General features: G+C 55.9%; 1 protein-coding gene across 1 annotated transcript in view; it reads right to left on the bottom strand.

The window, feature by feature from the left end:
* NCS1 (neuronal calcium sensor 1) overlaps positions 1 to 27086 on the bottom strand; it is a 48559-nt gene that overhangs the window by 9290 nt on the left and 12183 nt on the right. Inside the window, exons 2-7 of the mRNA XM_041726390.1 lie at positions 18063 to 18087; positions 6827 to 6965; positions 5536 to 5614; positions 4245 to 4333; positions 3808 to 3885; positions 2149 to 2266 (exon numbers count right to left, since the gene is read on the bottom strand). Coding sequence (XP_041582324.1) covers positions 2168 to 2266; positions 3808 to 3885; positions 4245 to 4333; positions 5536 to 5614; positions 6827 to 6965; positions 18063 to 18087 — 509 coding nt within the window. The 3' untranslated portion in view covers positions 2149 to 2167. The remainder of the gene's footprint in view (positions 1 to 2148; positions 2267 to 3807; positions 3886 to 4244; positions 4334 to 5535; positions 5615 to 6826; positions 6966 to 18062; positions 18088 to 27086) is intronic.

Here is a 27086-nt window from a genome sequence, read left to right as displayed (position 1 = left end):
GGGGTTCTTGATCTCCAGGTGGTGAGTTTGAACCCTGCATTGGGTGCAGAGATTACTTAAAAATAAATGAATATAAATAAAAAATGATTCCTGGTGAACGAAATTTTTTAAATCTGACAAAATCTATCTGACAGAAGACCTATGCCAGATATCCTAATAATTCCCATTGAATTAATTATAAATAACTAATCTAATTGTGAATTATGAAAGCAGTTTCCCAAGACCAAGAGGGAGACAAGAACACTCACCTTCACTACTCTTAAGTGACACTGCAGTGGAGGGCCCAGCCAGTGCAAGGGAGCAGGATGAAGAAATAGATGACAGAAGGATAGGAGAGGAAGAAATAAAACATAGATAGTCCCAAAGAATCAAAGGCAGACCCTTAGATTTAATAAATGACGTTAGCAGGTTACATAAATCACCAATAAACAAAAATCAACTGAATTTCTAGAAACCAGAAATAAACAGGAAATACAATTTTAGGATTACTATTTATCATACCACCAAAAACAGTGAACATCTAGGAATAAATCTATCATGAGATGTGAAAGATCTTTTAGCTGAAATCAATTAAAATGTCATAGAGGAAACATTTAAAAGGCCTAAATGAATGGATATACCATTTTCAAGGACTGGAACACTCCACAAGAAGACACAGATGCCAATTCTCCCCCAAACTGAACTGTAGAGTCAACTCAATCAAAACCCCCAGTGTGTGTGCTTGTAGAAATGTATACATTGATTCTAAAATTGATGTAGAAATGCACATAGCCTAACATAGTCAAGGCACTCCTGAAAAAGAAGTGATCAGGGGTCACTTCCAAGGTTAGGTTATGAAAAGATGGATGGCTGCATCTCGGGTCCTCACTCTTCCTCCTTCCTGGGAAGCTCACCCCCACGGAAACCAGCAGAAGTCCCCACAGTGAGGATCAAGGCTGACAAACCAAATGAATGGGCTTGGAAGTGGGTATCCTACCACCAACACCAAGCCTTCAGATGACACCATGGCCCTGGCCAGCAGCGGAGGGTTATCCAGGTTACCCGAGACTGAGGTATTTCCCAGCACTTGGGACTTTCGGCACTAACTCTGGAACAGTCCCGGGCAAACAAGGATGGCTGGTCACCTTGCTGACAGCTTGACTATATCCTCATGAGAAACCTCAAGCCAAAGGCCTCCAGCTAAGCTGGGCCCAAATTCCTGATGTCAGTCCTTTTCAGCAGCTGTTTTGAGGTAACGTAGTATTCAGTAATAGATATCTGAGACAGCACTTCACAAAAGGATGGTGTACATGTAACCAGGCACCCAATGTCTGTGCTCAGCGGAGAAAGGCAAACTAAAATAACAAGCCATCACAATGCACATGAGGGCCCAGTCAGTGCACGTTTTACTGTATAAAATGTAAAAGACAGGGAATATCCAGTGTTGGCAAAGTTGGGCAGCTAGAACTCTGGGGGACCACTGGTGAGGTATCAAATGTGGTGGCCACATGGGAAAACTCAAATGGCATCTAGTGAAGTGGAACACACACATTATCCTGTGTCCCACAGTGATCCTCAGATACACACCGAGAGAACGCATCATCTGTCTACCAGAAGGCACGTTCAAGAATGACCTTGGGGGGTCACCACCCCCATTCCTCCCATGCAACATGGAGGACCGAACAGAGAAGAGGCAGAAAAAAAGAGGTTGTGGAGAATCAGGAAGAATAAAGGAGACAGTCCTCCTCTGGCCACAGAGGCCTCTCTGGGCACTATAGTTCAGCACTTCCAAAATTCAACTGGATGAAACAACAAATAGTATCTGAGCTACTGAACAAGAGCCAGGGGCTCGGGTCTCCCACAGTCCACACATGGAGGGCACAGGCAGCCTGGCTCTCTCCATCCCCTGACAACTGTGCTTTTCAAGGTGTTTTCAATCCAAGGAGATTTCTATTTATGCAAACTCTCAAGCTGAATCTGGGCATGTAAAAATGTCAAAGATAGAGGAGCTCTAGCTGATTTGAACCCCACCTCCAGGCCACCTCCTACTAGCTCAGCTCCAGCTCGGCAGACCCCAGGCATTGCCAGGAGACCCAGCTAATCCTAGGTGTCCTGTGACTGGCTTTCCGCCCACCCCCAAGCCCAACTCCCAGGTCCCCCTTCACTCACCCCAGCTCTGGGTCCTGGACTATACCAGCCCATCATAGAGGGACAGCGCCTGCACAATGGAGGGGTCTGCCTTTGATCCTTCCTGAAACTCCTGCAGGGTCAGCTTCCCATCGGCGTTCTGCAAGCAGAGAGAAGTGGCTGAAAGTGGAGGGACACCCAGCCTCCTGGGACCCTTGACACCTGCTCCCCAGGCCCATCCCAGGACTGGCCCAGAGAGAGCTTCCCCAGTTAGGTCAGGAAGGAGGCAGTGCAACTCCCATATAAGAGGAGTTGGGCAACAGACAGACCCAGCCCTTGCTGGCAAGGTGACCCCAGGGACATAACCCACCTCCCCAGGCTCGCGTTGATTCCTCGGGGCACTGGGGTGAGTGTTTTGTGAGCCCAAGATGTGCAAAGTGCTCACAGCCTGGAAGCACCCCTAACTCCATACTTCTCATTATCACAGCAATCAATTCCATAAACGGCAGTTAATCCCAAAGGGCTGAGAGCCTCATGCATTTCTCTGGGGTCACTCTTGCAAGGGCATTTAAACCACTCCTAGAGCAGCCTACACCGGATGCCAGGAGACCCAGCAGAGCTCACATAAAAGGATCTGAGTGGGTCTCTCAGGGTAGGGGTGATTTGAGCCAGAATCCCTGCCTCTGCAGCATCTTTCAAGGAAAACCATGAGAACCAAAAAAAAAAAAAAAAAAAAAGGGCCTGGAGACCACCCACCCTAGATCCTGTCCCCAGAGAACACGGGCAGTAACAGGAGTTCCATAAAGCACAGTGAGGCCTGTGGGTCGCTCTGAGGATGGCTCACCGTGGGCCTTGTGCATACTTCGTGTCTCATGCTTGGTCTCACAGGTTCCTCAGGGCTGCCCTAAGAAGAGGTGATCTTATCCCCATTTGGCTGGTAAGGAAACCAAGGCTTGATCACCTCCCAGGGCCCCATGGCTAGTCACTGGGGAAGGCAGAATTTACACCAGTCTGGGGGATGGTGGACTCTGTTTCCTTAAATAAAGGAGGTATGAGTCAGGGAGATTTAAGGAGTGTGTGGCCTTGGCCCTTAAATAGCATCGAACCACCCATGATGATGGTAGTTGACAATACCCAAGAGAACCAGCAGTACTTGTGACCTATGTCAACCGTGGGGGTCATGGGCAATTTCACAGCACATCACCGCTACTGCAGGCATCACATACACCTGTCACCGCTTTGAAACTGGAAAGTGGTGACACCCACAGCTACACCTTCTCATCTAATGTGTTCATAAAGAAGTTCATAGAACGCTATATCACAAATTCTTTTTAAAAAATATTTTGATGGCTCTATTCCAAAATCATTAGCTGCCTTTTTGATCCTATGGATTTGATCTGATGCGCCGAACACCATTATTCACAGACACTCAGAGACTTCTCTAATATGTCAAAGGGGTCCACGTCAAGAAGGAAAAACAGTCAAGAATCTTAGCTGAGGAAAGAAGTGTTGGGTAAACTTACCTAAAACTCTGGACGTTTGATGGGGGTGGCTGTTGACAGGTGGACACTGCAGCAGGCCAGGCCCTGAGCTGAACATCTATGCATCTCTGAGGGTCTGCCTGGCCCACACACTGCGGTCCAGGGCCTGGTCCCCCCACTTTACCTCCCCAGTCAAGGACCAGCCTCACCCGGGGCTCACCTTGTCCATCATGGCAAAGATCCGGTCCACCCTCTTCTCGGGGGTGTTCTCTTCTTCAGGGAGCTCCACGGTGTTCCCCTGCCAGGGAGAGACAAGGTGGCCAGTGGGCTCCTGGCACTCAGGGCTTTGGGGTCCTGGCCCAAAATCTGCCCTCCAGATCCGGGTGGTTCCAGATGCAGACACTCCCCACCCCACCCCTGTCCTCTCTGCCTCCTGCTCTGGAACACTCTGCCCCCCCAGCCCCTGCCCACCTTGCAGATGCACATGGTGACCCCTCCCCTGGCCAATTCTCACCCTGGTGGGGTGGGGTGGCGGGGAGCAGCCAGCTAGGCAAGCAGGCACCCTCGAGGGTGATCAGATCCTGTCCCTAAATGTGTCACCCCTCCTTCCCCTCCTGCCCCTCCTGCCCCTCCTACCCCGTAGGGCCCAGGCCTCACCACCATCTGGTAAATGGCGTCCACAATGTCCAGCATCTCGTTCCTGGTGATGTAGCCGTCGTTATCCAGATCATAGAGCTTGAAGGCCCCTGCAATCAAGCAGTGGGGATGGAGTCAGCAGGCTCGGTCATGCCCCTTCCCCCCTCCAGCCCCACAACAGGCTGGGGAGCCACATTACTCATCAGCAACAAGGATTCACATCAGGACAAACAGGGATGGACAGACAGGCACATGCACATACACACATTTCAACTAGGGTTAAAAGAAAATAAAAAGAAAAAAAGAAACTAAAAATAAGGAGAGGGTTCTGGGTCTGTGGGAGCGGGAGCTGAGGCTGGGTTGAGTGAGGGGGACCCCCAAGGGCACCCCCTTTCTCCCCTCACCACTCTCTGCCTCCTCTTCACCCATTCCTCTCCCATAATCACGCAGCTTCCTGCTCTGGTCAACTTAGAAAGTAAGATAATACACCCAGGATAGGGGTGGGGGTGTAGCTTTTATAAGAATAAAATCCTCCTTTATTCCTTAAAAAAAGAAAGAAAGAAAGAGAAACTGCAGGGTTTTCTTGTTGCCAACGCAATGCAGCATAAAGGTCCAGGAGAATGGTGAATTCTGGCTTGACTGTTTCCACCCTCTCTTCAGACTCCCTTTTGTACCCCATGTTCTAGCCTGGGCCTGGACCTCGGCCCCAGGGCCTTGCACATGCTATTCCCCTGCTCTGCACACCCTCCTCCCTCCTCCTGGCCAGGCTAGCTCTCCCCCTGCCTGGCACAGCTCCTGACACCTCAGAGGGTCAGTTCCTTTCCTGTCCGCCCGCTCACCCACCCCTTCTTGCCTCGGCTGCAGTTTTATGGGATTTTTCAAAATCATATTCCCATGCTAGACAGCCAGCTGTGAGTGGGTGCCTGCCCCTCTGGCTCTCCACGGCTTCCCGACCTCCTGGCCAGCACGGACTGTGGCCGTGGACTGTGGATTATCTGCTGTGTGAATGAGTGAGGAAGTGGCTGAATGACACCAGTCATTAAAGCAGTGGCGTCCTAAGAGGTGCAGCCAGCACTGGAACCAGGTCTCTTAATGCAACAACACACTACCCGCGGCCTCCGTCTGCACCTGTTGACCTGCCCCATCTGTCTACCCTGCCTCTCAGTAAGCTGTGTTCCTCCTCCACGGCCACCCCCAGGGAAGCTCCTCTGACCTGGAAAGGCAGGACATCTGGCCTGGCCCGGTGATCTGGGCTCCCTCCAAGCCTGGGCCCAGGCAGTGGCTGCCTGACAGAACCAGGGACGGGACTTACACCGAAGCTTCTCGTCCAGCGTTCCCCTCGAGGTCACCGACAGTGCCTGGATGAACTCGGAGAACTCAATCCGGCCGTCCTGACAGGAGAAAGGGGCGGGGTGGCCTCGGTCAGTATTGGGTCTCTGGTCAGGCTGGACCGTGGGTGCGTGATGGGCGGCAGCAGGCACCAGATACCCACGGCCGATGGACGGATGCCCAAGTGGAGAGGGTGCGAGTCAGGTGACAAGAGATGGGGTAGGGGGCAGGATTACAGATGGGTCAGGTCAGGCCAAGGGGACAGAGGAAGGAGTGAGGCTAAAGGCAGAGCCCAACTCCACGTCTGATGGGACAAAGAGCCAGAAGGCACCACCAACACACACCCCCTCTCTGGGCCGGAGCCGCCTGGAAATCTCCTTTCCCCTTGGCCTAGAACTACAGGTTCACACGCTTTTGAGGAGTCATGGCTCTAGACTTTACTCTGCAAATCTGTTTTGCAAGTAGGAGAAACTGAGACCTGGGGAGGGCAGAACTTTTCCCAGGGCCAGACTGTGTGACTGTCAGCCTGACAGCACCTGAGGAGAAAGCCAGGGCATGACACGACAGAAACAATTGAGTGTCCTGCAGCACAGAGCGTGCAAACTCGTCACAGTGAATCCACCATGAACATGAGGGAGACTGAAAAAATGCAGGCGTGGGACGGGGTGCTAAGGGCCGTGGGCGCCCTGACAGCGGATACGCCAACTGTCAGCACGGCCATCGCCAGGAGGGGACGTGTGCTACAACACAGATGAGCCTTGAAAACATAATGCTCGGTGAAAGGAGGCAGGCACAAAAAAAAGAGCTCAGAGACAGTTTCCCCAGCTGCAAAATGGAGTTATTAAAAGGACCTACCCCACAGGTAGCTGACTGCAAAGCCTCAGTCAAAATAATCCATGTAAAAAGCTTAGCACGTAGTAAATGTTCAGTAAATGTCAGTCATGATTCTAAATCCTGTGATTATCCCTGCAAGCATTTGCATTTTGTGCTTGTAAGAGAAAGGTCAAGTATACATATGAGTGCATATGTGTATGTGTGCACACATCTCCATGTGGCGTGGTGCGTGCATTGTGTACGTGTGTGCATGTGTGTGCAGACGTAGTCATGTATTTGTATGCATCAGCGTCTGTGTGTGTGTGTGCATGTGCACACGGGTGCATGTTCCTTCTCCAAAAGGGAACATCGGCAGGAGAGCGTGGGTGTGGAGACGCTGCGGGTGCCTGCAGGAGGGAGGGGACCTGGGCTGGGCGCCGGCCTGTCGATCCCCAGCTCACCTTGTTTTCATCAAAGACGTTGAAAACAAACGTGGCAAACTTGGTAGGATCTCCAAATGGGAAGAACTGCTTATAGATTTTCTGGAAGCCTGCAGCATCCAGCTGCCCGCTGGGGCAATCCTTGATGAAGCCCTTGTACCTGGAGGTAGCAGACCAGGTGAGAGACGGTAAAGGAGGCGCCAATACCACCCACCTACCAGCAGCTCCTGCCCAGCACCCCAGAAGGCTGTGAATCTCCATCCGGCGGGTGGTGGGCCCAGGCCTGGCCGTCCTAGCAGGGGCTCATCTCACCTCTGCCTCTGGCTAGCTGTGTGACCTGGGACAGGTGACTGCATCTCTCTGAGCCTCATCCATACAAGGGGTGTAAGAGTTGCCGTGAGAATTAACACTGTGCACAGAGCACTCAGCCCCCCAGGCCTGCACTCCACACGGTGGAGCTGAAACAATTAACACAAACCAGCCCCCCCAAAGTGGCGCTTACATCAGGCATTCCGCCTCCCCCACCTTCTCCACTGAGCCCCTCCTGGCACCACAGAGGGGGGCAGGCTGGCGGTGCTGGCGGTGCTGCTGGTGGGCAGAGCCACCATATGGGGCTGGCAGCTGGCTCCTCCCACACACCTGCACCCCCAGTATGCACCCCCCACCTCTGTTCCCAGGGATCTGTGCTAACGGACGCAGCCAGCTCAGAGGGCATCCTGGTTGGTCCACCCTGTATTTCCAGTGCTCAGCACAGGATCCTGCAGATACGCAGCCCGCTGACGGCAGCATGGCTCTGTAGTCCAAACTCCAACTTTGCCATCTGCAGACTGTGCAACCTCGGGCAAGTGCCTTCACCTCTCTGAGCCTCAATGCCCGCATCCATAAAAGGGGACAGCTATCACACCTGTCGGGGTAAGGATCACATGAGATGAAATAGAGTACTTAACACGGGCTGAGCATAAAAAAATCGTCAATAGCATGGTCTTTCGTATTAGGGACTCGGAGGAGTTGTTGTAAACCAATTCATGAGTTGGCTCCTGTGGGTAGCTTAGCAACCCAGCTGGAGGAGGATTCCTTGGAGGAGGAGGATTCCCAGCATAAAGGGAAGCTAGCGAGGGATCAGCCATTACCTGCTCCCAGCCCTTAGCTCTCGGGGCCCCTGGGTGCAGGCCCATGCTCCCTGATGGCCCAAGGCGGCCGGGCTGCAAGCTCGCAGGGAAGCCCATCTGAAGAGTGAGGAGGCTGGGGCTCCGGACGGGGACTGGCTCGTCCTCACGACCCCGGACTGGAGCTGAGGCGGGGGTCAAAGGCGACACTGAAGAGGCCAGATGCTCAGAGCCACGGCGTCGCTGAGACTTTCACCTGCCCCATTGCTCTGCTCTAACGGAGACCTTCTGGTGAAGGTGTCATTGACCCTCGTGTCCCGGGAGGTTGACTCCGAGCGTCCCGTGCTTGGACCCTCGGAGGTGGCACGGTGGCGGGGGCCCCTCCAGAGAGGGAGCATGTGGAGAAGCCTCCGTCTTCCACCCACAGGGGGTGGCCTAAGGGGCCTGGGTGGTCTCTGCACACACAGGGACCTAAAGGGACATGCAGGACACTCAGGGATCTCCAGCCTCACAACTGAGGTCAGAGGTTAATGAGAAAACAAGCCTCTTGCTAACACACCAGCTGCTCCCCAGGGATGAGCATTGCTGGGAGGAGGGGGAGGCAGGAAGATGGAATGGGGTGGGTGGGGGCTTCCCTCCAGGGGCTGGGCTGGAGGGCAGGAAGGAGGCCAGGTCCCTGCTCAGGAACGGGATCGCTGCCCCATCTCACCCTCCATCTGGACCTCTGGTAACAGCCCCGGGTCCCGGGCTCTGAGCTCAGCCTTCCTGGCTGCTCCGAACCGCAGTCGCCACCTTAGCCCTGCCAGGTGGGTTCAGTGATGCGGGGTTCACAGATGAGGTAAGAGGTCGGGTACCCTCCCACCGCAGGTACCAGGAAGGGACTCCACTCCACCACTTGCAGGTCCCTCCCCTAAATTCTTCTCAGCCGGGTGCTCTGGACTCCGAACTTCAGACCTGAGCAGAACACACAGCTGGGGAGAAGGTGCGTTTCAGGGACAAGACTTGGTCCAAGACCCGGGGGCCCCCCTGGCCAAGACAGGTCCCTGGGCAGGAGGAAGGGACGTGCCTGGCCCCCTTCACTCCCCCCCACAGGCTCCTATGTCACCAGATCACTCCCAGAGCCCCTCATTTCCCCACAGTGGATATATGTACTTAAGTGATCTGAAAAGACTGTTACAATAATAAAGAGAAGACAAAAGTCTCTCCCAGAGGGTCCCTGCGGGTGGCTCCCTGTGGGGGGGGCGGCTCTGGGAGGGGAAGGCGGTTTGCTCAGCATGGCAGGAGCCAAGAGCAGCTGCGTGAGCCCGTGGTGGGGGCCCTACAGCCTTTATTGGAGGCTGACAGAGTGGGGAGCCTTGTGGGGGGGGGCCTGTCCAATTACCCCTGCAAAGGCTGTCACCGTCACAGGGCCCCAGGAAGCCCACCCCTGGGGGGGGAGGCATGTCCCAGCCTGATGCCCCAGGCTCTTCTTGCCGGGCACCTCCATAATTCCACACCCAACCACACTTTCTAGAACTTGCCATACGATCTCCAGGCCTCCTTGCCTACAGGTCCTCTCTGCCTGCAAAACACACATCTTCCTTTTCTTCAAGGTTGGGCTGATCCACTCACCTACCACTACCAAGTCCCAGCTTAGATGTCACTCGTTCCGCGAATGCAGGCCAGGTCCCCCAGAGCCTGACAGGCTCCTCTGCTCCCTCACTCTTTGGAAGACCCCAGCGCGCTGTATCATGTGTGCCCCAGGCTGTGTCCCCATCCAACTGTAACTGCTCTGACACTGCAGAGCCCCCTGCCTGGCACAGGCCCTGGTGTACCATGTGGGCTCAGTAAGTGTTTGTCCAGGGAGATGGATGAATGGATGGATGGATGGACGGACGGACAGACAGGCATACAAACTGCCAGACAGGGGCAAGGGGAGTGAGAGCCCAGGTATCCAGTGGGATACCTGAGCCCCTGGGACCACGGCCAGAACCTGAGAGCATCCTTCAGATGGCCAGAGAACCATGGATGTCTCCCCACCTTTCTGTGGATTGACAGGGAACTGGGGGCCCAGAGAGGGAGAGAGACTGGCTCGAGGTCACACAGCAAGTTAGCAGCAAGATCAGGGCTCAGACCCAGCTCTCCTGCCTCCCAGGATCACCTTCCCCTCCTCCAGCCAGGCGGGAACACCACTGCATTAACACCTGGTGAAGCCTTGCTACCCCTACACCGTGCAACCCCCTTGTTCAAACTGAGAAGGTGAGGGCACTCTGCCTAGCCACAGCAGGGATGGGGGGTCACCCCAGACCTACTGAGAGCCAGGCAAATGGCTGTGTACTTTCCAGGCACGATGTCCCACTGAGCCCAGGAGGCAAGAACTAGTATGCCCATTTTACCGATGGGGAAACTGAGGCTGGGGAAGATCAAGTCTTGCCCTGACTCAGGGCCTTCACTCAGCATGCCTTCTGCTTAGGCGGCTCTTCCCCTCCCTACCCTGCTGATTCCCACTCACCCTCTCATTCTTGGCTTTGGTGTCTCCCCTACAGAAGCTCCCTCTGGCCACTGCAGACCAAGTCACGCTCTGGTCCCAGCACGCCCAGCACCCTCTCCCTGGCCAGGGCCTCGGTGGCACCTTGTATGGCTGTGCCTGGTGACTGACTTGCATAACCTATGTGATGCTGAACCAGTGGGTGCAGCACCCAGGCCACTGGTGGCCCATGTCTCCTAGACCAGCCCTGCATCTGTGGGGCCCAAAACTGTGCCTGGCATACAGTAGGTGCTCAGTAAATGCTGAAAGGAGTCACACAGCTGGCAAATAAGGCAGCCAGAACTAGAACCCTCTGCCACACCTCTGTGTTTGTGCTGAATAGGGAGGGAGGGCTGGATCAGACATCCTGCCCTTTGAGGCCCAAAGTGCTCAGTGGACCCACTTCCTCAGCCCCTTCTGCTTGCTTCTGGACTCAGGGGGCCGGGGGAGGCCACAGAGGTCCCAGCATTGCCACTGGGGCAGAACAGGCCAGGCGGGGGGCGAGGGGAGGGAGACACAAAAATCGTGCTGCGGTTACCACCACAAACTGATAACCTGGGGTGACCAGAACAGTCAGGATTTGGGGCAGGATCTTGGGGCCCAGCCCCACAATCTCCAGGCACCATCAATGACTGACAGCCCTGGAGATCCACCACACAGACCTCACGGAGCCATGCCACCCACTTCAGACAAATGTCCCAAGTGTGTGGTGGAAAGGAGGTGGGAAAAGATCCTTTTATTTATTATTATTAGCTCTGTGCTGATGGTTTCATCGGCTGCACTGAGCATGTATGAATTCTGTCAAATAAACAAGTTAAATTTTTTTTTTATAATTTAAAGAACTGAAAAGGAAGGGCTCAAGCTTCCTCAGCAGACCGGGCTTGATCCCAGCACCCATCTTTGACCCGTGTGTGACCCTCAGCAGGTGACTTCTCCATTCTGAGCCTCAGTTTCCTGATTGGTGAGGTGGGAACCAAACCAGTACCTGCCTCCCAGGCCCTGGGTGAGCTTCCACAAATGGCAGCAGTGTCGTAGACAGTGAAGGATGCCCTGAACATCTGCTGGATGCCGAGCTCCTACTCCCAACCTCTCCCACACAGCAGAGCCCGAGATGCCATGGACTGCCCCTGCCCCAGCCACCCTGTCCTGCCAGCTGCCCCAAGGAGGAGGTTCTAGAACACTGACACCCCCAATGCCCCCACCCATTCCAGTCACTCAGCCCGAGACACTTACTCGGAGGCCACTCCCCTACATAGCCTTAATGGTCAGGATAGTGAATTTTACATTATGAGTATTTCACCACATTAAAGAAAAAATGTGGGGCACCTGGGTGGCTCAGTCAGTTAAGCATCTGCCTTTGGCTCAGGTCCTGATCTTGGGATCCTTGGATCAAGCCCCACATGGGGCTCCCTGCTCAGTGGGGAGTCTGCTTCTCCCTCTGCCCCTCTTCCTGCTCATGTTTTCTCTCTCTCTCTCTCACTCAAATAAGTAGGATCTTATAAAAAAAAAAAAAGATAATGAAAAGTATTACAGAATGTTCCAGAGAAGGTATAAAAATATCAAATACAGATATAGTTTGGTGTAATACAGTATGTGATTAGAGAAAATGAATCCTAGAGAGTAAGAGTTGTTTACATCCACATGGATCAATGAACCATGAAAACAATCGACCATTCGCCACTAAAAAAAAAAAAAAAAGAGCAACTTAAAAAAAATTATTGCAGCAAACAAAAGCTTTGAAAAACCAAACCAAACGACAATCACAAGTCTACCTAGATTTGCTTTCTCTTTTATAAACCGTCCTTAGTTACGAGGACTTGTGGAAGCTATTTTTTGATTTTTAAGTCTTTTTTTTATTGAAGTAAGAAGAAGACATTTTATTAAATCAATGATCTCTGTACCTGTCACTAGTCCTGAAGTCTTGTTCGAGAACAGGGGGTCTTAGTTCCCCAGGAGCAGAGACAGCTCTGGGAATCAGAAAGCAAGCTACAGAACCCCACCTGGGAAACGGGCACGGCTCCTGAGCACCTTGCATAGTTCCCAGCCTCATGAGCAGGGGTGTGTGACAGGGTTGGCTGTGTTTGGGAGCCAGCTCTCCGAGACAGGGTGGGGATGAGAAGACAAAGTCGGAGCTCTGACAAGTACATTCTTACACTTCTTTGAAAGGGAAAGGAAAAAAGAAATCTGTCATTTCATAAAGCAGCAAAGGCTGAACGCCACTAACAGAAGCACTTCCCCACTGCACCAGCTTGGGTCATGCCTGTGTCCCCCAGGGGACTCCAGCCACCAGGTCTCCCTGGGTGCTGGCTGGCCCCCAGCCCTGGCCTGGCACACAGTAGGTGCTCAGTAAAGGCTTCCCAGGCAAACAAGTGAATGAGTAGGTGAATGAATGAACAAATCCTTGCCATGACGCGGCGGTCCAATTCCAGTTTGGCTTCTTGTCCTCTGAGGGCCACTGAGCAAGGCCCAAAGGCCTCAGCCTGCTAGGACTTCCCAAGATTCACTCCACCCGGGGAGCCAGCTTGAGACCAGGCTGCAGCTTCCTGCCGGCCTCCTCCCTCCATGCCCAGGGTAAAGCGTGGCAACATGGCCTTCTGCAGCGGGAAGGGTGGGGAAGACACAGATGCACCATAGAGCATCACCTCCCCCCACCCCCAGCTGCAATCAGCCCCAGCGTGGCCCCAGTGGTGCACCATTACCTTTGCAAACACCCCCCTCCCGTGGTGCCCCTCTCCCAGCGCAGATCCTGGAGGAGGATCCCAAACACACCCATGAGGAGGATGCCTCTTCCTTTCTGTCCTTCCCCTCAGCCCCTGTGGTCTTCAGCTTTGGGGGGCTGCCCAGGCAAGAGCCAGCAGAATGGAGCTCCCACAGGCTGGGCCATGGAGGTGGAGTGAGCTGGGCCCTGACTATACACACACACACACACACACACACACACACACACACATACACAGCACTGGGCCACCTGGGCAAGTGTCTCTGCCCCTCTGAGCTTCAATTTCTTCAGAAAATTTGGAAAATAGAAAATATAAAAGAGAAAGGTAACCTTAACACATGGTGCTGCCACCCCACACACTCTTACTTCCCAGCTTCCTGGCCCTCTGCCTGTGTTCATGGGGATCTGGGGCTGGGGAACGGGGAGCAGGTTATCTGTGCCCTGCTGTCTCTCTCCTCTCTGAGTGACAGCAACTTCACAATCATCATAAGGGCCTGGGACCTGCTGCAGCTTCTCAATCCCCACTGAGGTTCCAGATCTGCCGTGGTGATAAATCAGGCTCAGCACAGGAACGGAGATGGTCAGGAGCAAGGGGCAGGGGCCCAAGCTGGCTGTGGACCCCAACCCTGACCTCACCACTCAGCCTCCAGCCTCCTCCCCACAAATACAGAGAAGCACACAGCAGTGCAGGGCTGCGAGACCCTGAGATGACCCCGGGGAGCACTCAATGGGAGCCCGGTGCAGAATGCAAGCTCTGGGGCCGCTGGCTTGAGCACCCCAATGCTGCAGTCTGGCCTTGCACTCCTGACAACCTAGGCCTTGGTTACCCCGCTGCACAGTGGCTTCAGAAAGTCAGGATGAAACAAGGTGATCCTACAGCACACTGGAGAAATAGGGACTGGGCGGTCAGGCAGGCCTCTCCGAAGAGATGACACTGGGGTGGAGATGCCAAGATGTGGGCACAGAGGGCACAGCAATGACGGGGGTTCTAGGAGGCAGGAGTGAGCCTGGTGTGGGTGAGGGACAGCAAGTGGGGGTCCTCAGTGGGTCCCACAAGGCCAAGGGAGAAGGTGAAGTGAGAGATCCCGGGGAGGGCGAGGTAAGGGATTAGGGCTTTATTCCACGTGCACTGAGAGAGGGTGGAGTAGAGACAGAGAGACAGACAGACAGACAGGAGGAAGCCAAAGCCACTGTTCGGGCTGGATCCATGCAGGCACTTTGCAGGTAGGAGAGAAAACTCTATGTGGCTGGGTGGGTCTCTGTATATGCCTCCCTCCTGGCTCCCCACTCCCACCCAGATGGTCTGCTCCCTGGCAGGTGAGGCTCGGGAACCCTGAGTTTTCCCAGGGAGGGCAGGCATCGGCACGGTCCCCAGCTCTTGAGTGCCCTGAGAGCTGTTTAGGACATGAAAGGACTAGCTGGGGGCTGAGTGGAAAGAGGATCCCATGAGAAGGGGCCAGGGCGCTTGGGATGCAGGTGCTCATCCTACCTGTTTCCTTGCAAAACATAGAGGGGATGGTGGGCCACCTATAGCCCCAGCGAGCCAGTGAGGTTCGGGACGATCGAGGGGTAACAAGTGGTCTCATTTTGTGTGCCTGTGACAATGGCACTGGCCTCCCAGTGCCACTGGATCAGCACTGGAAGAGGCTGATCCAGAGTGCCATAATCTGTGATCCATTACTAATGTCTGCTATGGGCACTGGGCAAGGAGAGTGGTGGCATGTGTATCCTGTTTAATCATCTCCAGTCTAGCTTCACCCTACGGGATGTAACCATTCTAGAATACCACAGTGAGCTGGGCCGTGGGCTGACCCAGGAGGGCCGGAGGAAGGCACTGAGTCTGCTGTCTCCTCACCTTGAAGGCGCCTCCAAAATGAACCAAAGGACATGTACTTGAGCCCCATAGAACTTTCTGGCAGAGAAAGATCAGCTCTTGTCTTTATAACTCTTCAGAGAGAGTCACCCCACCCCGAGGTTTGGGTGTCACAAGGCCTGGGGCCCCAGCTCTGTTATGGGAGCCTCAGCCACGGCTCTTCACGGGCGGGCCTCAAACATGCTGAGCCTGTTCCCACCGCATATCCAAGCTTGCTCTTTCCTGAGCCCTCCCATGGCTGAGTCCTTGTCCAGCTTGAAGCTGAAATACCAGCTTGGCAAATGATCCAAAGTCATGCCACTGTTCTGGGCCTCAGTTTTCCCATAGTCATAATGACGAGGGGACCCTGAATCTCCAGACCGCTCCATGGGTTGTACTGATGATGGATGATATCAGGATCATTATCAATACCACCAACAGGGACACGCTCACTAGGCTCTGCTCCAGATATTTTATGTGGATTAGATAATTTGTTCTTTACAATATTCCTATAAAGTTTGACTATCATTACCCTCGTTTTCCAGATGGGGAAACCAAGGCCCTGACAAGTCAAGTAACTTACCCAAGATTGCTCAATGTGGGGCATGGGTACTCAAGCCCAGCGCCCTGGTTCTGAAGCCCACCTGGCTGCTCTGCCCTGCCTTCCCCAGGGAAAGCACAGATGTGAGCAAGGCAGGGCCCGAAGGTTCAGGGGCCCCATCTAGGAAATGCTATGAAGGGATCCACCTCTGTCCCCTGGGTGCCGGTGAGGAGGAACGGAATGAGGCCATGTGTGAGAGCTTGCAGGACACAATTCCGGCTCCCAGGGCAGCTCTCAGGAGTCACTGAGGCAATGGATGTGAGGCCCTTGGGATGTGCTTCCTGGGGGCTGAGCACCTGCTGCAGCCAGGCCCTGGGGATGCAGGGGTGAACCAAGCGGGCCAGCCCTCAGGGCCAGGAAAGGAAGCAGGGAGGCTGACAGATGAGTAACCACTGCCTGCTGTGTCCCCAGCTGTAGGTGGGGGGGCGCCTTCACTGACCTGGGAGTCCTGGGGTTTCAGGGGAGAAGCCCTGAGGGTGGGAGTCGGTAGCCAAGTAAAGAAGTGGAGCGGTGTCCCAGGGGAGCAGAGGGGCATGGTGACAGACCAGGCAAAGGTCAGGAAGGCCCAGAGGGCAAGGTGGTCAGGCAGGCCAGGCGGCAGAAGGAGACAGCGGTGAGACTGGAGAGGCCCACAGGGTCAGACCACACAGGTCCTCACGCTCACATTACCTTACCGAAGGAATGGCCTTCCCCTGAGCTCCAGGCAGGGTTTAGGCAGAAGCTGGACATTGTCAGGTTTTCATTCAACAATGTCCCCTCTGGCTGCCATGTGGGAGGGAGGGAGAAAATGCACAGATGGGGAATCCCAGAAGGCTTCCTGGAGGGGGAGACTCAGGTGAGCCTTGGGAGGGGAAAGCTCGGCTGGCTTTCAGGAAGGTAGGAAAGAAGGGGAGGGAGTTCCAGAAGGTAGATATGAGTAGACAAGGGCCCAGGAAGGAAGGGCGGGGAGTTCTAGAAGGCAGAGCCGCCGGGATAAAGACCTAGAAGTAGGAACATTTCTGGAACGCTCACCTGGGGAAGTGGAGGAATGAAAATGAGGTCAGAGGCAGATCAGACCCACATGTTGGTCCTCGGATGTGGGGGAAGAGGAAGGTGGTGGTGGCTGCTCCCTCCATGCGCCCCCCCACCCTACCCCCAAGAACCATCCACGTTCTGGGCACCCGGCTCCGTATCCAGCATGGGATGAGCAGAGTCGCCCAGCTAGCTGTCCCCCTCTGTGGCCCGGACTCAGGGATGGGGAGTTGTGCTGAGTGGCCCCTAGGGGAGCCCAGCCCTGCCCCCTGCAGAGTTGCCCAGGAGTCTCGTGGCTGGGGGTGGGGGTACGACATCTCTAGGCCCAGTCCCCATCGGAACAGTGCACAGAAGACCACTGGCCATGGCTTTGATCCTTTGGCCACTATGCTATGACTTTCCCAGGGAATGTCTTTCCAGGGTATCATCATTCCTGCCATACACACAGGGAAATTGAAGTTCAGGGAATCACCTGAGGCCTAGTCAGCATTCTAGAGCCCATTTCTACAAACGTTTCTTTTCTTTTTAATTTTATTTATTTATTTGACAGAGATTGAGCACAAGCAGGGGGAGCTGCAGACAGAAGAAGAGGGAGAAGCAGGCTCTCCACGGAGCAGAGAACCAGATTCGGGGCTTGATCCCAGGACCCTAGGATCAGGACCTGAGCCAAAGGCAGATGCTTCACTGACTGAGCCACCCAGGTGCCCTAGAGTCCATTTCTAAACCACCAAACTTTCCTGGAAGTCATTCTGGCTTGCCTCCTCCCCTCCTGGACCACCTAACCTCAGGTGGACCTTAGTGTGAGCCTCCCTGTCAGCACCACGAACATCCCACAGGTGACCCAGAGACAACAATATGCCCCTCCCCTCTCCCCCAGCCCAGGCAGGCATCACTAACCCATTACAGCCCTCATGAGTCCCTCGCTGCTCCACTTTCCCTTTGTTCCAGGACATACAGCCTCAGAATCCTTCTTAACATAACCCACTATGGATTGATCAGGGCTGGCATCCAAGAAGAAACCTCTCGGGCATCCTTGGTCCAGTCTAACTGATCACTTTATAGAAGAGGTGGCTCAACCCCAGAAAAGGGAAGAGACTTCTCAAGGCCACCAGCAGTTTAGGGAAAGAGCCAGGCCTGGGACCCAGTCTCCTGGCTCATCTGTGGTCCAAACCCCTCTCTTTGGTGAGCAGGGCAGTAGGCCTTAGAGATGACACACAAGGCAAGGAGTTCCCAACACTCCCTCCCCATTCCCAGTTCACCTGGCTCTGCCTCAGTCCCTTGTGATCAAAAGAATCTAAACGAAGGCTGCCTGGACCAGCTGGTGGCTGAGCCGCACTCAGAAGCCTGTCTGCATGCCCCTGTCCTGGGCAGCTGGATGGATGTCCCATCAGCCCAAAGCCAACACCCCCAGGCCCTGCCCCCCGCCCCACCACCAACAGTTTGAGAAAAAACAGCTACTCACCACTGCTGGACTTCCTTCTCGGTAACTGCAAGAGAAAACAGAAGCAGCCCTTTAGCTCTAGGAGGTGCCAGGGGCTGTGCAGACCCCAGGGAGCCCCCTTCCTGCCCTCTCCAACCCCATGGCCCCACAGCCGCCTGCTGGCTGGCTCTGAACAAGAACATGCGCCCCCAGGTGAACAGTCGAGTCAGCAGCTCTGTGTCCAGCGGGGACAGCACTGGCCTACCCCCCTGATCCCATGAGGACAGGACATGCAAAGGCAGCCCCTTACACGCAGGGGTTGGCTCTCCGTGCTGTCTGGGTGGGGGGCAGGAAGGAGCGTCACCCCCACAGGCCAGTGTTTCAGATCCGTCGTGCCCCACCTCTCATCCCCAGGATAGCACAGTCAGGGAAGGTGCTCAGCTGCCTGGCCTGCATGTGGTGGGCCGGGGCAGAGAGGCTGAGCACCCCAGGGTCCTGGCAGCACCGGGCACCCTCCCCTTCTCGGCCTGCCCCCCAACCTCCCACAGCACTTAGCTGCAGGTTCTTTTCCAGGCAAGACAAGAACAGAGCCATGACCAACACCCAGGACAAGCCACATAGTGCAGTCGAACATCCAGCTGAGCCCAAAGAGTCATTCTTTATTGAACCACGAAACAAACAAAAAACAATTTTTTTCCTGAAGAATATGAAATTGGCCCAGCTTGGAAACAAACCAGGGTTCTCTCTCTAATTACTGAATGAGAACATGTAATGACCCCGTGCCAGGCCACACTCACTCTCTGCGAGGCTGACTCCGGGAAGGTGCCTCCAGCAACCCATGCCTCAGTTTCTCCTTGTTTGTAAAGAGGGCATAATAGTAACGTCCCAGCCTCATGAGCTGTCCTGGGAATTCGATCAAAACAGGTGTGAAAGCTCGTGCATCCTTGGCACGGGCCCTGGCATGCCAGTGCACTCAGTGCAGGCTTGTGGAAGGAAGGGACGCACGTACAAGTGAACGAAGGGACAGGAATGTGGGTGCAAGGTGGGGTCAGCTGAGAAAAGGAACTGCAACCTCGTCCCAGGGAAGCGGGAGGGGAGGCCCGAGGGGGTGTCCCTGAACTCCCGTGCCTGCCTGGACTTGAGGAGGCCACTTGTTAAAAACCCAGTTCAAGAGAAGCTTGTAACAACTGCCAAATACCAAGTGGCCACCGGCTCCATGCCAGGCGGGCCTCTGTGCTTTGGCTCAGCTGACCTGACTACAACTCAGAGGGAAGACAGCGTTACTCTGCCCTGGCTCCAAATGGGGAAACTGAGGCACGAAGGGGCCAGGACATGAAGTGATGGGGTGAGGGTCTGAACTCTGCAGCCTAGAAGCTGGTGGTCAGCCTCCCGGGGAAGGCTGGAGGCCGCCCCCAGGCCCCTCTTCCCACAAGCCCAGATCCTAGGCAGAGGGAAGAGACCAGCCCCTGAATAGGCAGCTGATAAACAGAAGGTACAGCGATAGCGGGCGGCGTGGGTTACCTGGATCGGCCAGAACTGGTGGAAAAAATGCCATTTTCCAAGGGAATTTTGGCGGAGGGTAGAAGGTGGGAAGGAGTCAGGTGTGCGGGTGGAGAAGGAAGGAGACCTTGGTCTAACCCGGGCTCGGCTGCCCTGGACTCACCACCCATACCCGGCAGTGAAGGGCAGCAGGGGCGAGGGGATGATGCTCAAAGCCCAAACCTGGAAAGACCCAGGAGACCCAGCACAGCACAGGCGGGAGCTTCCAGGCACATACTCTGGAGCGAGACTAGGCCTCCTGGGTTCATACCAGCTGTGGGTCCTTGGACAAAGCACCTCCTCTCCCCGAGCCTCAGTTCCCTCATCTGTAACACAGGCCATTGTGTAGACTAAAACGACTTGATGCCCTTCTCCGGCACATGAATCCCACAGGCAGGTTGTGGGCCCGTTTCCCCGACGACATCGCGGTGCAACTGAGTCCACTGGCCTGAAGTAACCCAAGGTCACCTTGCCAGGAAACGGCAGGGCCAGGACTGCCTTCAGAGCCTGGGATGAAGGCCGCTGGGCACCTCCTCCACCCAGAACATCAGATGAAGAGCTGCATGACTTTGTGTGACCTTGGCATCATGTGACAGAAACACTAGGAGCTAAGTGGTAAGAGCTTGGGTGGCAGATCCACTGCTGACCTCTGGGCTCCCAGGGCCAGAGAAGGCTCCCCTGGAGTCCCCTAGCTCAGAAGCTCCCCCCAAGTCCCCAGGATGTAGAAGCCATGGGGGGGGGACACAGTTGGCTGCCCCTCCCCCATCAGAATGGTCCCCAACACAGAACACTGGGTGATCAGCAGGCAGCCAAGCCCCGGGGGACGTGAGCTAGGGTGGGGGAGACGGGCCCTACTGATGCTTTAAGGAGCTAATTAACCTTTAGGAAACAGAAGAAGCCATCAGGCGTCCCCTGGCACCATGCCAGGGCCAGCAGGCCATCACTGCTTCCCTACCTGGAGCCATACAGGGTCTTGAGTGGGGCAGACAGCAGGCAGCCCCCTGGGGGTCCAGCCTTCTACCTGAAGCCCCTCTATCGGGCTCAGGTACCTGGAGGTGACCAGTGTGAACCTGACTGTCCAGGTGAGGCAGCTGAGCCAGGGACCTGAGGAAGGGACCCATGGCCACTGTCACCGTCCGGATCTGCCCAATGCCGAGACCTGCGTTCTTATCATTCTGTCTGGGTTTCCAGGAGCCCAGCCATTCCCATACTACCTTCTCGATTCTTCCCTAACCACCAGTCCGATGATTCACTCGAGATGTTTCTTTAAATCAGCTCATTTACTTCGTTTACTTGCCTGATCCAGATTCAGTCTAAGCTTCAATATCCACAAAATTACCAATGACTTGTGCTGCCCATATCTTAGCTAACACACAACAAAAATATGACCATGAAGATGACTGTCCTTGATCAAACCTGGCTTTTCCGATAGTGAAACGCCCCAACATCAGGTGCCCCCCTGACCTGATGCCATAGGAGGACGTGGTATCCATGGAGTTCTCCTGCCAGAAACAGTCAACCTGGATCTGATCATGAGGATGTAACCAGACAAATCCAGAAGGCGGGACATCTTACAAGACAATTGGCCAGGACACTTGAGTATGTCGGGGCCATAAAAGGTAAAACAAGGCAGGGGATTGTTCCAGAAAAGGAGCCAAGGCCATCAAATGCAACCCACAGAGCCTGGATTGGGTCCCGGATCTGGTGTTAAAGATGAGCCACAGCAAACATTATTCGGATCGCTGGGGAAGATGCACCATAGGGTGTGATTAGATGCCCTGATGGGCTCACTGCTGATTTTCTTAGGGGTGGGAACAGCATGGGCATGATATGTGGAGGAATATCCCTTTTCACTTGAGATGTGCCCTGAAGTATTTGGGGGTGAGGTCAGGATGCCAGCAGCTTCGTCAGAAATGTACACACATATATTTAGAAAGAGAAGCAACAAAGCCCAGCAAAATGTTGGCTGCTGGCAAATCTAGAAGAAGGGCACACAGGTGCTCACTGAGCTGTTATTTTAATGTTTCTCTCGCTTTCAAAATAAAAGTTTTTTGGGGGGGGGAATATTTGTCTCCATCAGCCCACAAGCTGTGTGTGCTCCCCCCCCCGCAGCCAGATGGGCTGGGGGTCCTGCAGCTCTGACCCCACAGACCCTCGGGGGGAGAAGGGGTTGGGATCACAGGGTCCCTCTGCTCCACACTCCGCCCTGACACCAGAGCAACATTCCTAGGCTCAGGCATCCCAGTTTTGCCCCGGGCCCTCATCCAGGTGTGAAGTGAAACAGGCGTCCATGCACATGCACATGGTGCTTACACTGGGTGGGTCCACGCTCAGGGCTCAAGGCCCAGCAGGTAGGAAGGCAGGCTGTCCTCAGCCCAGGACTCCCCGGTCCTCCAAGCCCCTCTCTAACCACCCCCGCCTCCACCCTGCCTCCTGGCTCTTGCACCTGCTGCTCCTCTGCGCAGGACACCTGTCCTCACCTCCTTCACCTAGGTGACCGCATCTACCTTTCCAATCCCCACCAGGATGTCCCTTCTCACAGAGCCCTCCTGCCCTGCCACAGCCCTTCTGAAAACCCCCGACGTGCGGGAATCACCGCTCCCCACAGAGTCTCTCTTCCCATGAGCTGCACACAGAGGTCAGACTGGGCACTGCCCACCGGCACCAGGCCAGGGAGGGGGACAGTGGGCACAGGGAGTGGCCCACAGAAGGGGCTCTGGGGTCAGCCCGGCCAGCACTCCAGGCAAGGGCTCTGAAGGCTGTGTGGCCTTAAGCAATGACTCCCGGCCTCCGAGCCTTTGTTTGCTCATCTGAAAATGGGACAAGTAACAGCATCTGTCTTACGGGAGGAGGGTGTACTTAAAGCATGATGTCTGGCATCCAGCAGGTGCTCAACAGCACATATTTTCCTCTTCCCAGTTGGACGCTAAGGCATCCTGGCATCCCTGGCATCACCCCAGCACCCGGCCCAGTGTCCTGTATGCAGGAGGCAGACAGTAAACCCTCGTGGATTCCCTATCATCACCAAGCCACTTGGCTGCATGTGAGACACACCCCACAACATGTTTCTCACCACTTGCTTACTTCTACAGCTGCCACTGGATTTGGCCAACTTTAAAAATGGGCTACCTTTCTCTGGCCCACTCCTGCCTACAGGCCAGGGGGTGGCTCAGGCTCATTAGGAAACCAATATCTAAAACCACCTGGCCAAGGCAGCGGGAGGCTCTGGGTCAGAGTCCCTTCTTGGCCATTTGTAGGCTGTGTTACTCTGAACAAGTTACTTAACCTCTCTGAGCCTGATTCCTCATTGAAGGATGGGGTTATAAACGCCTACCAGATGGAGCCATTGGTAGGGCTTCTTAAGAGGCAGAAGGAACACTCCAGGCCCAGAGTGGGCCCAGAGCCAGGAAGAGAGGAGCTGGGCATCCCCAGCGCTCCCCTCCCTGAGAAGCTGGGGCAGCTGGGGGGTGGGGGGCTGGAGCCTGCGGGTGGCCGGGAGTGGGGAGGGGCCCAGCTGTGGCCTGCTGCCCTGTTGTCCCCAGCTGGCTCAGGGCAACCTGGCATTCGCCCTCTGTTGGGGGGTGGGAGGGGGGGCGGGGCGGGGAGGGGAGGGCGCCAGCAGTACCCCCACCCCCGCCACCCCCACCAGGAATGGTAGGAACAGAGCGCCTGCTCCCCAGGCTGCTCCCTGCGCCTCCTCCCTCGCGCAGCTCTCATCTGCCAGGAATGAACGCAGAGAGCCAGTGCCTGGAGCCCAGGATAAATGTTGAGTCTCATTGTGATTTCCCTAAAGCAAAATACCTCTCTCCTGATTGAAGCTCAGCTCAAACAGGGTGGGAACGGAACACAGGGGCTGGCGGCTGGCGGTGGCGGGAGGGAGGGCAGGTGGCCCGCTCCTTCCAGCCTCTCGAGCCACCATCCTGTGGCCAATCCAGGCCCCGTTTCCATCTCCAGGGACCCAGGCTGGGTTGACCGCCGGGGTCACCGAGGCCTCCTGCCTCCACCGCAGCAAGAAGGCGCCTGTTTGATTAATACCAAAAGTGAAAGTGGGGCCATTTGGGCCTGGCTGCCAGCAGGCCCCAGTCATTTAGTCTGACGACCTGTTAGTCCTGACGCCTTTGACCACTCGGACAAAGATGTGCTCGGAAATGCAGAAAGAAGCTTCCAGAAGTGTAGCACCCTCCTTAGGCCCCAGGCCTCTCCTTTGCTCAACCTCCCAGTACTAAGGTCTTCTGAGCCCCTTCCTCACATGGCTGTCTGGGGCAGCATATGCATCTACACGCCTCATGGTCAAGGTCCTCCCCAACCGGCCGCCTCTAGCTCAGCCCCTGTCCACTCTCCTCACAGTCGTCCAGGGGCCCCGTCACGCTCCACGGGGCTCAAAGCAATTCTCACCTCAGACTGACCTCCCCTTCCTGGGGACGCCCCTCTTCCTGCTCTCCTAGGCAGAAAACACAGGAACACCCCCACATTCCAGGCCAGCTGGGTGTCCCCCACAGGACCCCCTCTCCCGGGCACCTGTCACCCCCCCATGTCCCCCCCCCCACAATCTAGTTGGCAGTCTAGCAGCTGCCAACATCCCTAATTTGGTGCAAAGCTCAGAGAAGGCAGCAGGGCAGCTGCTACAGATGCTCTCCCATCCTGGCAGGCACCCCCACCTCCAGGAACCACAGTTCCCTAAGGGAAGGCAGCATAGCAGGGTAGGCTCTTGGGACCCGGATTCCAGGGGCCTGCTACTCCCCTGCGGCCAACCGGTCACCTTCCCTGTCTCTGAAAGGGGACGTGACTCCTCCCGCAGAACGTTACCAGCAGCATTGACTGTGAAGTGCCACACACCCAGAGGTGGGGAGACAAGGGATTCAAATGCTTGGGAGCTTGCCTCCCAGGGGGCTGGGAGCAGACACCCGCACTTCCCTGGCCTCCACGTGGCACAGGTGCCCTGAGCCCCAAATCCCTTCCCAGCAGAGCCAGGGAGGCTGCAGTCAGACGACACGAGCTGAGTGACGCATGGACGTCCCCATGGGGGCCAGGGACTGGGCTGTCCACCCTGGCTGTGCAGCTTCTTCCCTCCAGAGGGTGCAGAGAGCTCCAGTCCCCAGCTCCCGCACCCCACAAAGTGACCTGCAGGCAGCTAGCCAATGGCCAGGGACCCCAGGGGTAGTGTGGAAACAGGAGGGTAGGCCAGACAACCTGGGCCAGGTGCTGCACTTGGGTGTGAGGTGCCCTTGGCTGGGGGGGTGGGCGGCAGGCTCATCTGCAAGAAGGAGCCCTTGGGGTCAGACAGAAGCCCACGCACCGGGGCGCCATGTGCCCAGCGCTGCTGACCGGCTCCGGGCCTCATCCTGAGCAGGGAGGGAGCCAGCCGGGCCTCCGCATGCCCCACGCCTGTCTTCCATAAATGCCCAGCTGCAGGGAGCTGGCCTGAGCTCATCTGAAAGGCACCTGGCTTCCTGCCCAGAGTTCCCGGGCCCTCTGTGCCGAGCGGGGTGCTGCAGACGCCCCTCGAGCTGAGCCAGAAGGAGCGAGTTCCCCAGAGCCTGGCCCTGACACCTGCCCCCACCCTGGGCCCCCTCTTCTGCACGATTTCCACCCACCACCCACACTGGCCAGGGCCCCCACAGTTTGCAGGAACTTTCCTGCCGCACTCACACGGACCTGAGGACCTGACCCCCTGCAGGGCCTCGCAGGCCTCGGACTGCCATCTGCACACCCACCTCCAGCACACCCACCTCCACCAGACCTGCGAGCCGCTACCAGGCCAGCCCTGCACCCCGCCCTTTGTGCACAGGATTTGTAAAGCCTCACAAAGCTCCAGGGGTCACAGCTCCCGCCTGAGCTCAGCCACCTGCCCACCCCCCGCCCCCCGCCAGTGCTCCCACTCTGGCTGACCTGCCTGTAGCCCTAGAAGCTGGGCTCTCTCCCACCACCAGGCCTTTGTAGGGACAGGTCACCCACTACCTAGCTGCTGTGTGACCCCAGCCAATGTACTCCCCTCTCTGAGCCTTGGTCTTCCCTCCCTCTCACAGAGAGGCCATGGGAGCCAACAAGAGGATCCAGGCCAACAGCACTGAGCCCAGTGTGTGACAAGTGACACAGAGACTCAGGCTATCCCGATGACAGCCAGGATATTAGAGTAAGACGTCAGGAGTCTCACTGCCACGAGGGCAGTAGCAGGAGATGCAGCTGGCAGGGCCAGGCAGAGAGGCTGATGGGAAATGTCCTAGGACACAGAGAGGAATCAAGCCCTCAAGGGGCTCGAGGTGAGGTTGCTGCTCAGGGCTGCTCAGATCCTGAGTCAAATGCCCCTGCTCCCTCCTGACCCTCAGGACCCCTGAGCCCCACACGCTGTGCTGACAGGTGGAGGTCTCCGCCAGCCCATCTCGTTGGTGAGATGAGGCCTCAGAGAGGTAAAGGCACTCGTCTGGGGTCACAGTCAGTGGTGAGGAGTGGAGGGGGCAGCCAGGTCCCTCCAACTCCGAAGGCTGTGCTCAAGCAGGCTCTGGCCTGCGGACGGTGGTCCGCAGGGAGGGGGCCACCCACAGAGCCCCATGGGCCGCGGCAAGCACTCACTGAGCACCTGCAGTGGGCCAGGCTCTGGGTGCACAGGGTGTGAGTGCACCGTCCAGCAGGGAGCAGCAGTCCTCAGGTGACCCTTGTCTTTCTCCCGGACCTCAAGACCCTCCCACCTCTGAATTTACCAGATAAAGCGTGACTGGCGTCTTGTCTCAGTTTTCTCGTCTGACAGATGGGGTCAGGGTGTTCACTGCCACTGGCTCACAGGGAGGTGAACGTGCTTGGTCCCTGGAGCAGGGCCACGTGCTGGAGGAGTCCAGGGGCTCCCCAAAGGTGCCCTCCCCAGAGCTTCTGAGGGCAGAAGACTGTCACCCCAGGGAGTGGGGGCAGAGTCCCAGGAAGCCACGGCAAACAAGGTGTCGTTCAAATCTTGGGTTCCAGCTCAAATATTTCCACAAGCTTTGCATTCGGCTCCATTGTTCATAAATGCTGTGAGACAGGGACTCAGTATCCCCCTTCTACAGATCACGGGACTGTGGACTGAGAGGTGGAGCCACCTGCCCACGGACCAACGTCGGTCTGCAGTGAGGCTGGGACCAGGACCAGGGCCCGTGGACTCCAGGACTTGCGGGAGAGGTACAGCATTTCAAGTATCACACAAATGCATTCTGGGAGTCACTTTCCTGCCTGACTCCTGAACTGTATCATCTGGGGCCCTCAAAGAGGCACTGAATCTTTGGCTTCTCTGACTCCCCCAGCTAAGGGCCACTGGGGCTGGGAAGCAAAGGTTCTCAATATCTGCTCATCTATTAACCTGCTCTGGCCAAACGACCCACATCCACAGTCCAACAGGTTCCAATCCCAGCTCTCCCACGTTCCAGCTGTGTGACACTGGCCACGTCAGTTAATCTGAGACTCGGTTTCCTCATCAGGAGATTGAGGATAAAGCCTACCATGGCTACAGATAGAGGTAGAGCCTGGACAGCAGGAGGAGTGGCTCTGTCCTCGTCCTTC

The sequence above is a fragment of the Vulpes lagopus genome, chromosome 12, assembly GCF_018345385.1.
Source record: "Vulpes lagopus strain Blue_001 chromosome 12, ASM1834538v1, whole genome shotgun sequence".
NCBI classification, from domain to species: domain Eukaryota; kingdom Metazoa; phylum Chordata; class Mammalia; order Carnivora; family Canidae; genus Vulpes; species Vulpes lagopus.
The sequence above is the reverse complement of the archived record's forward strand: the minus strand, read 5'-3'. Positions and strand labels throughout refer to the sequence as shown.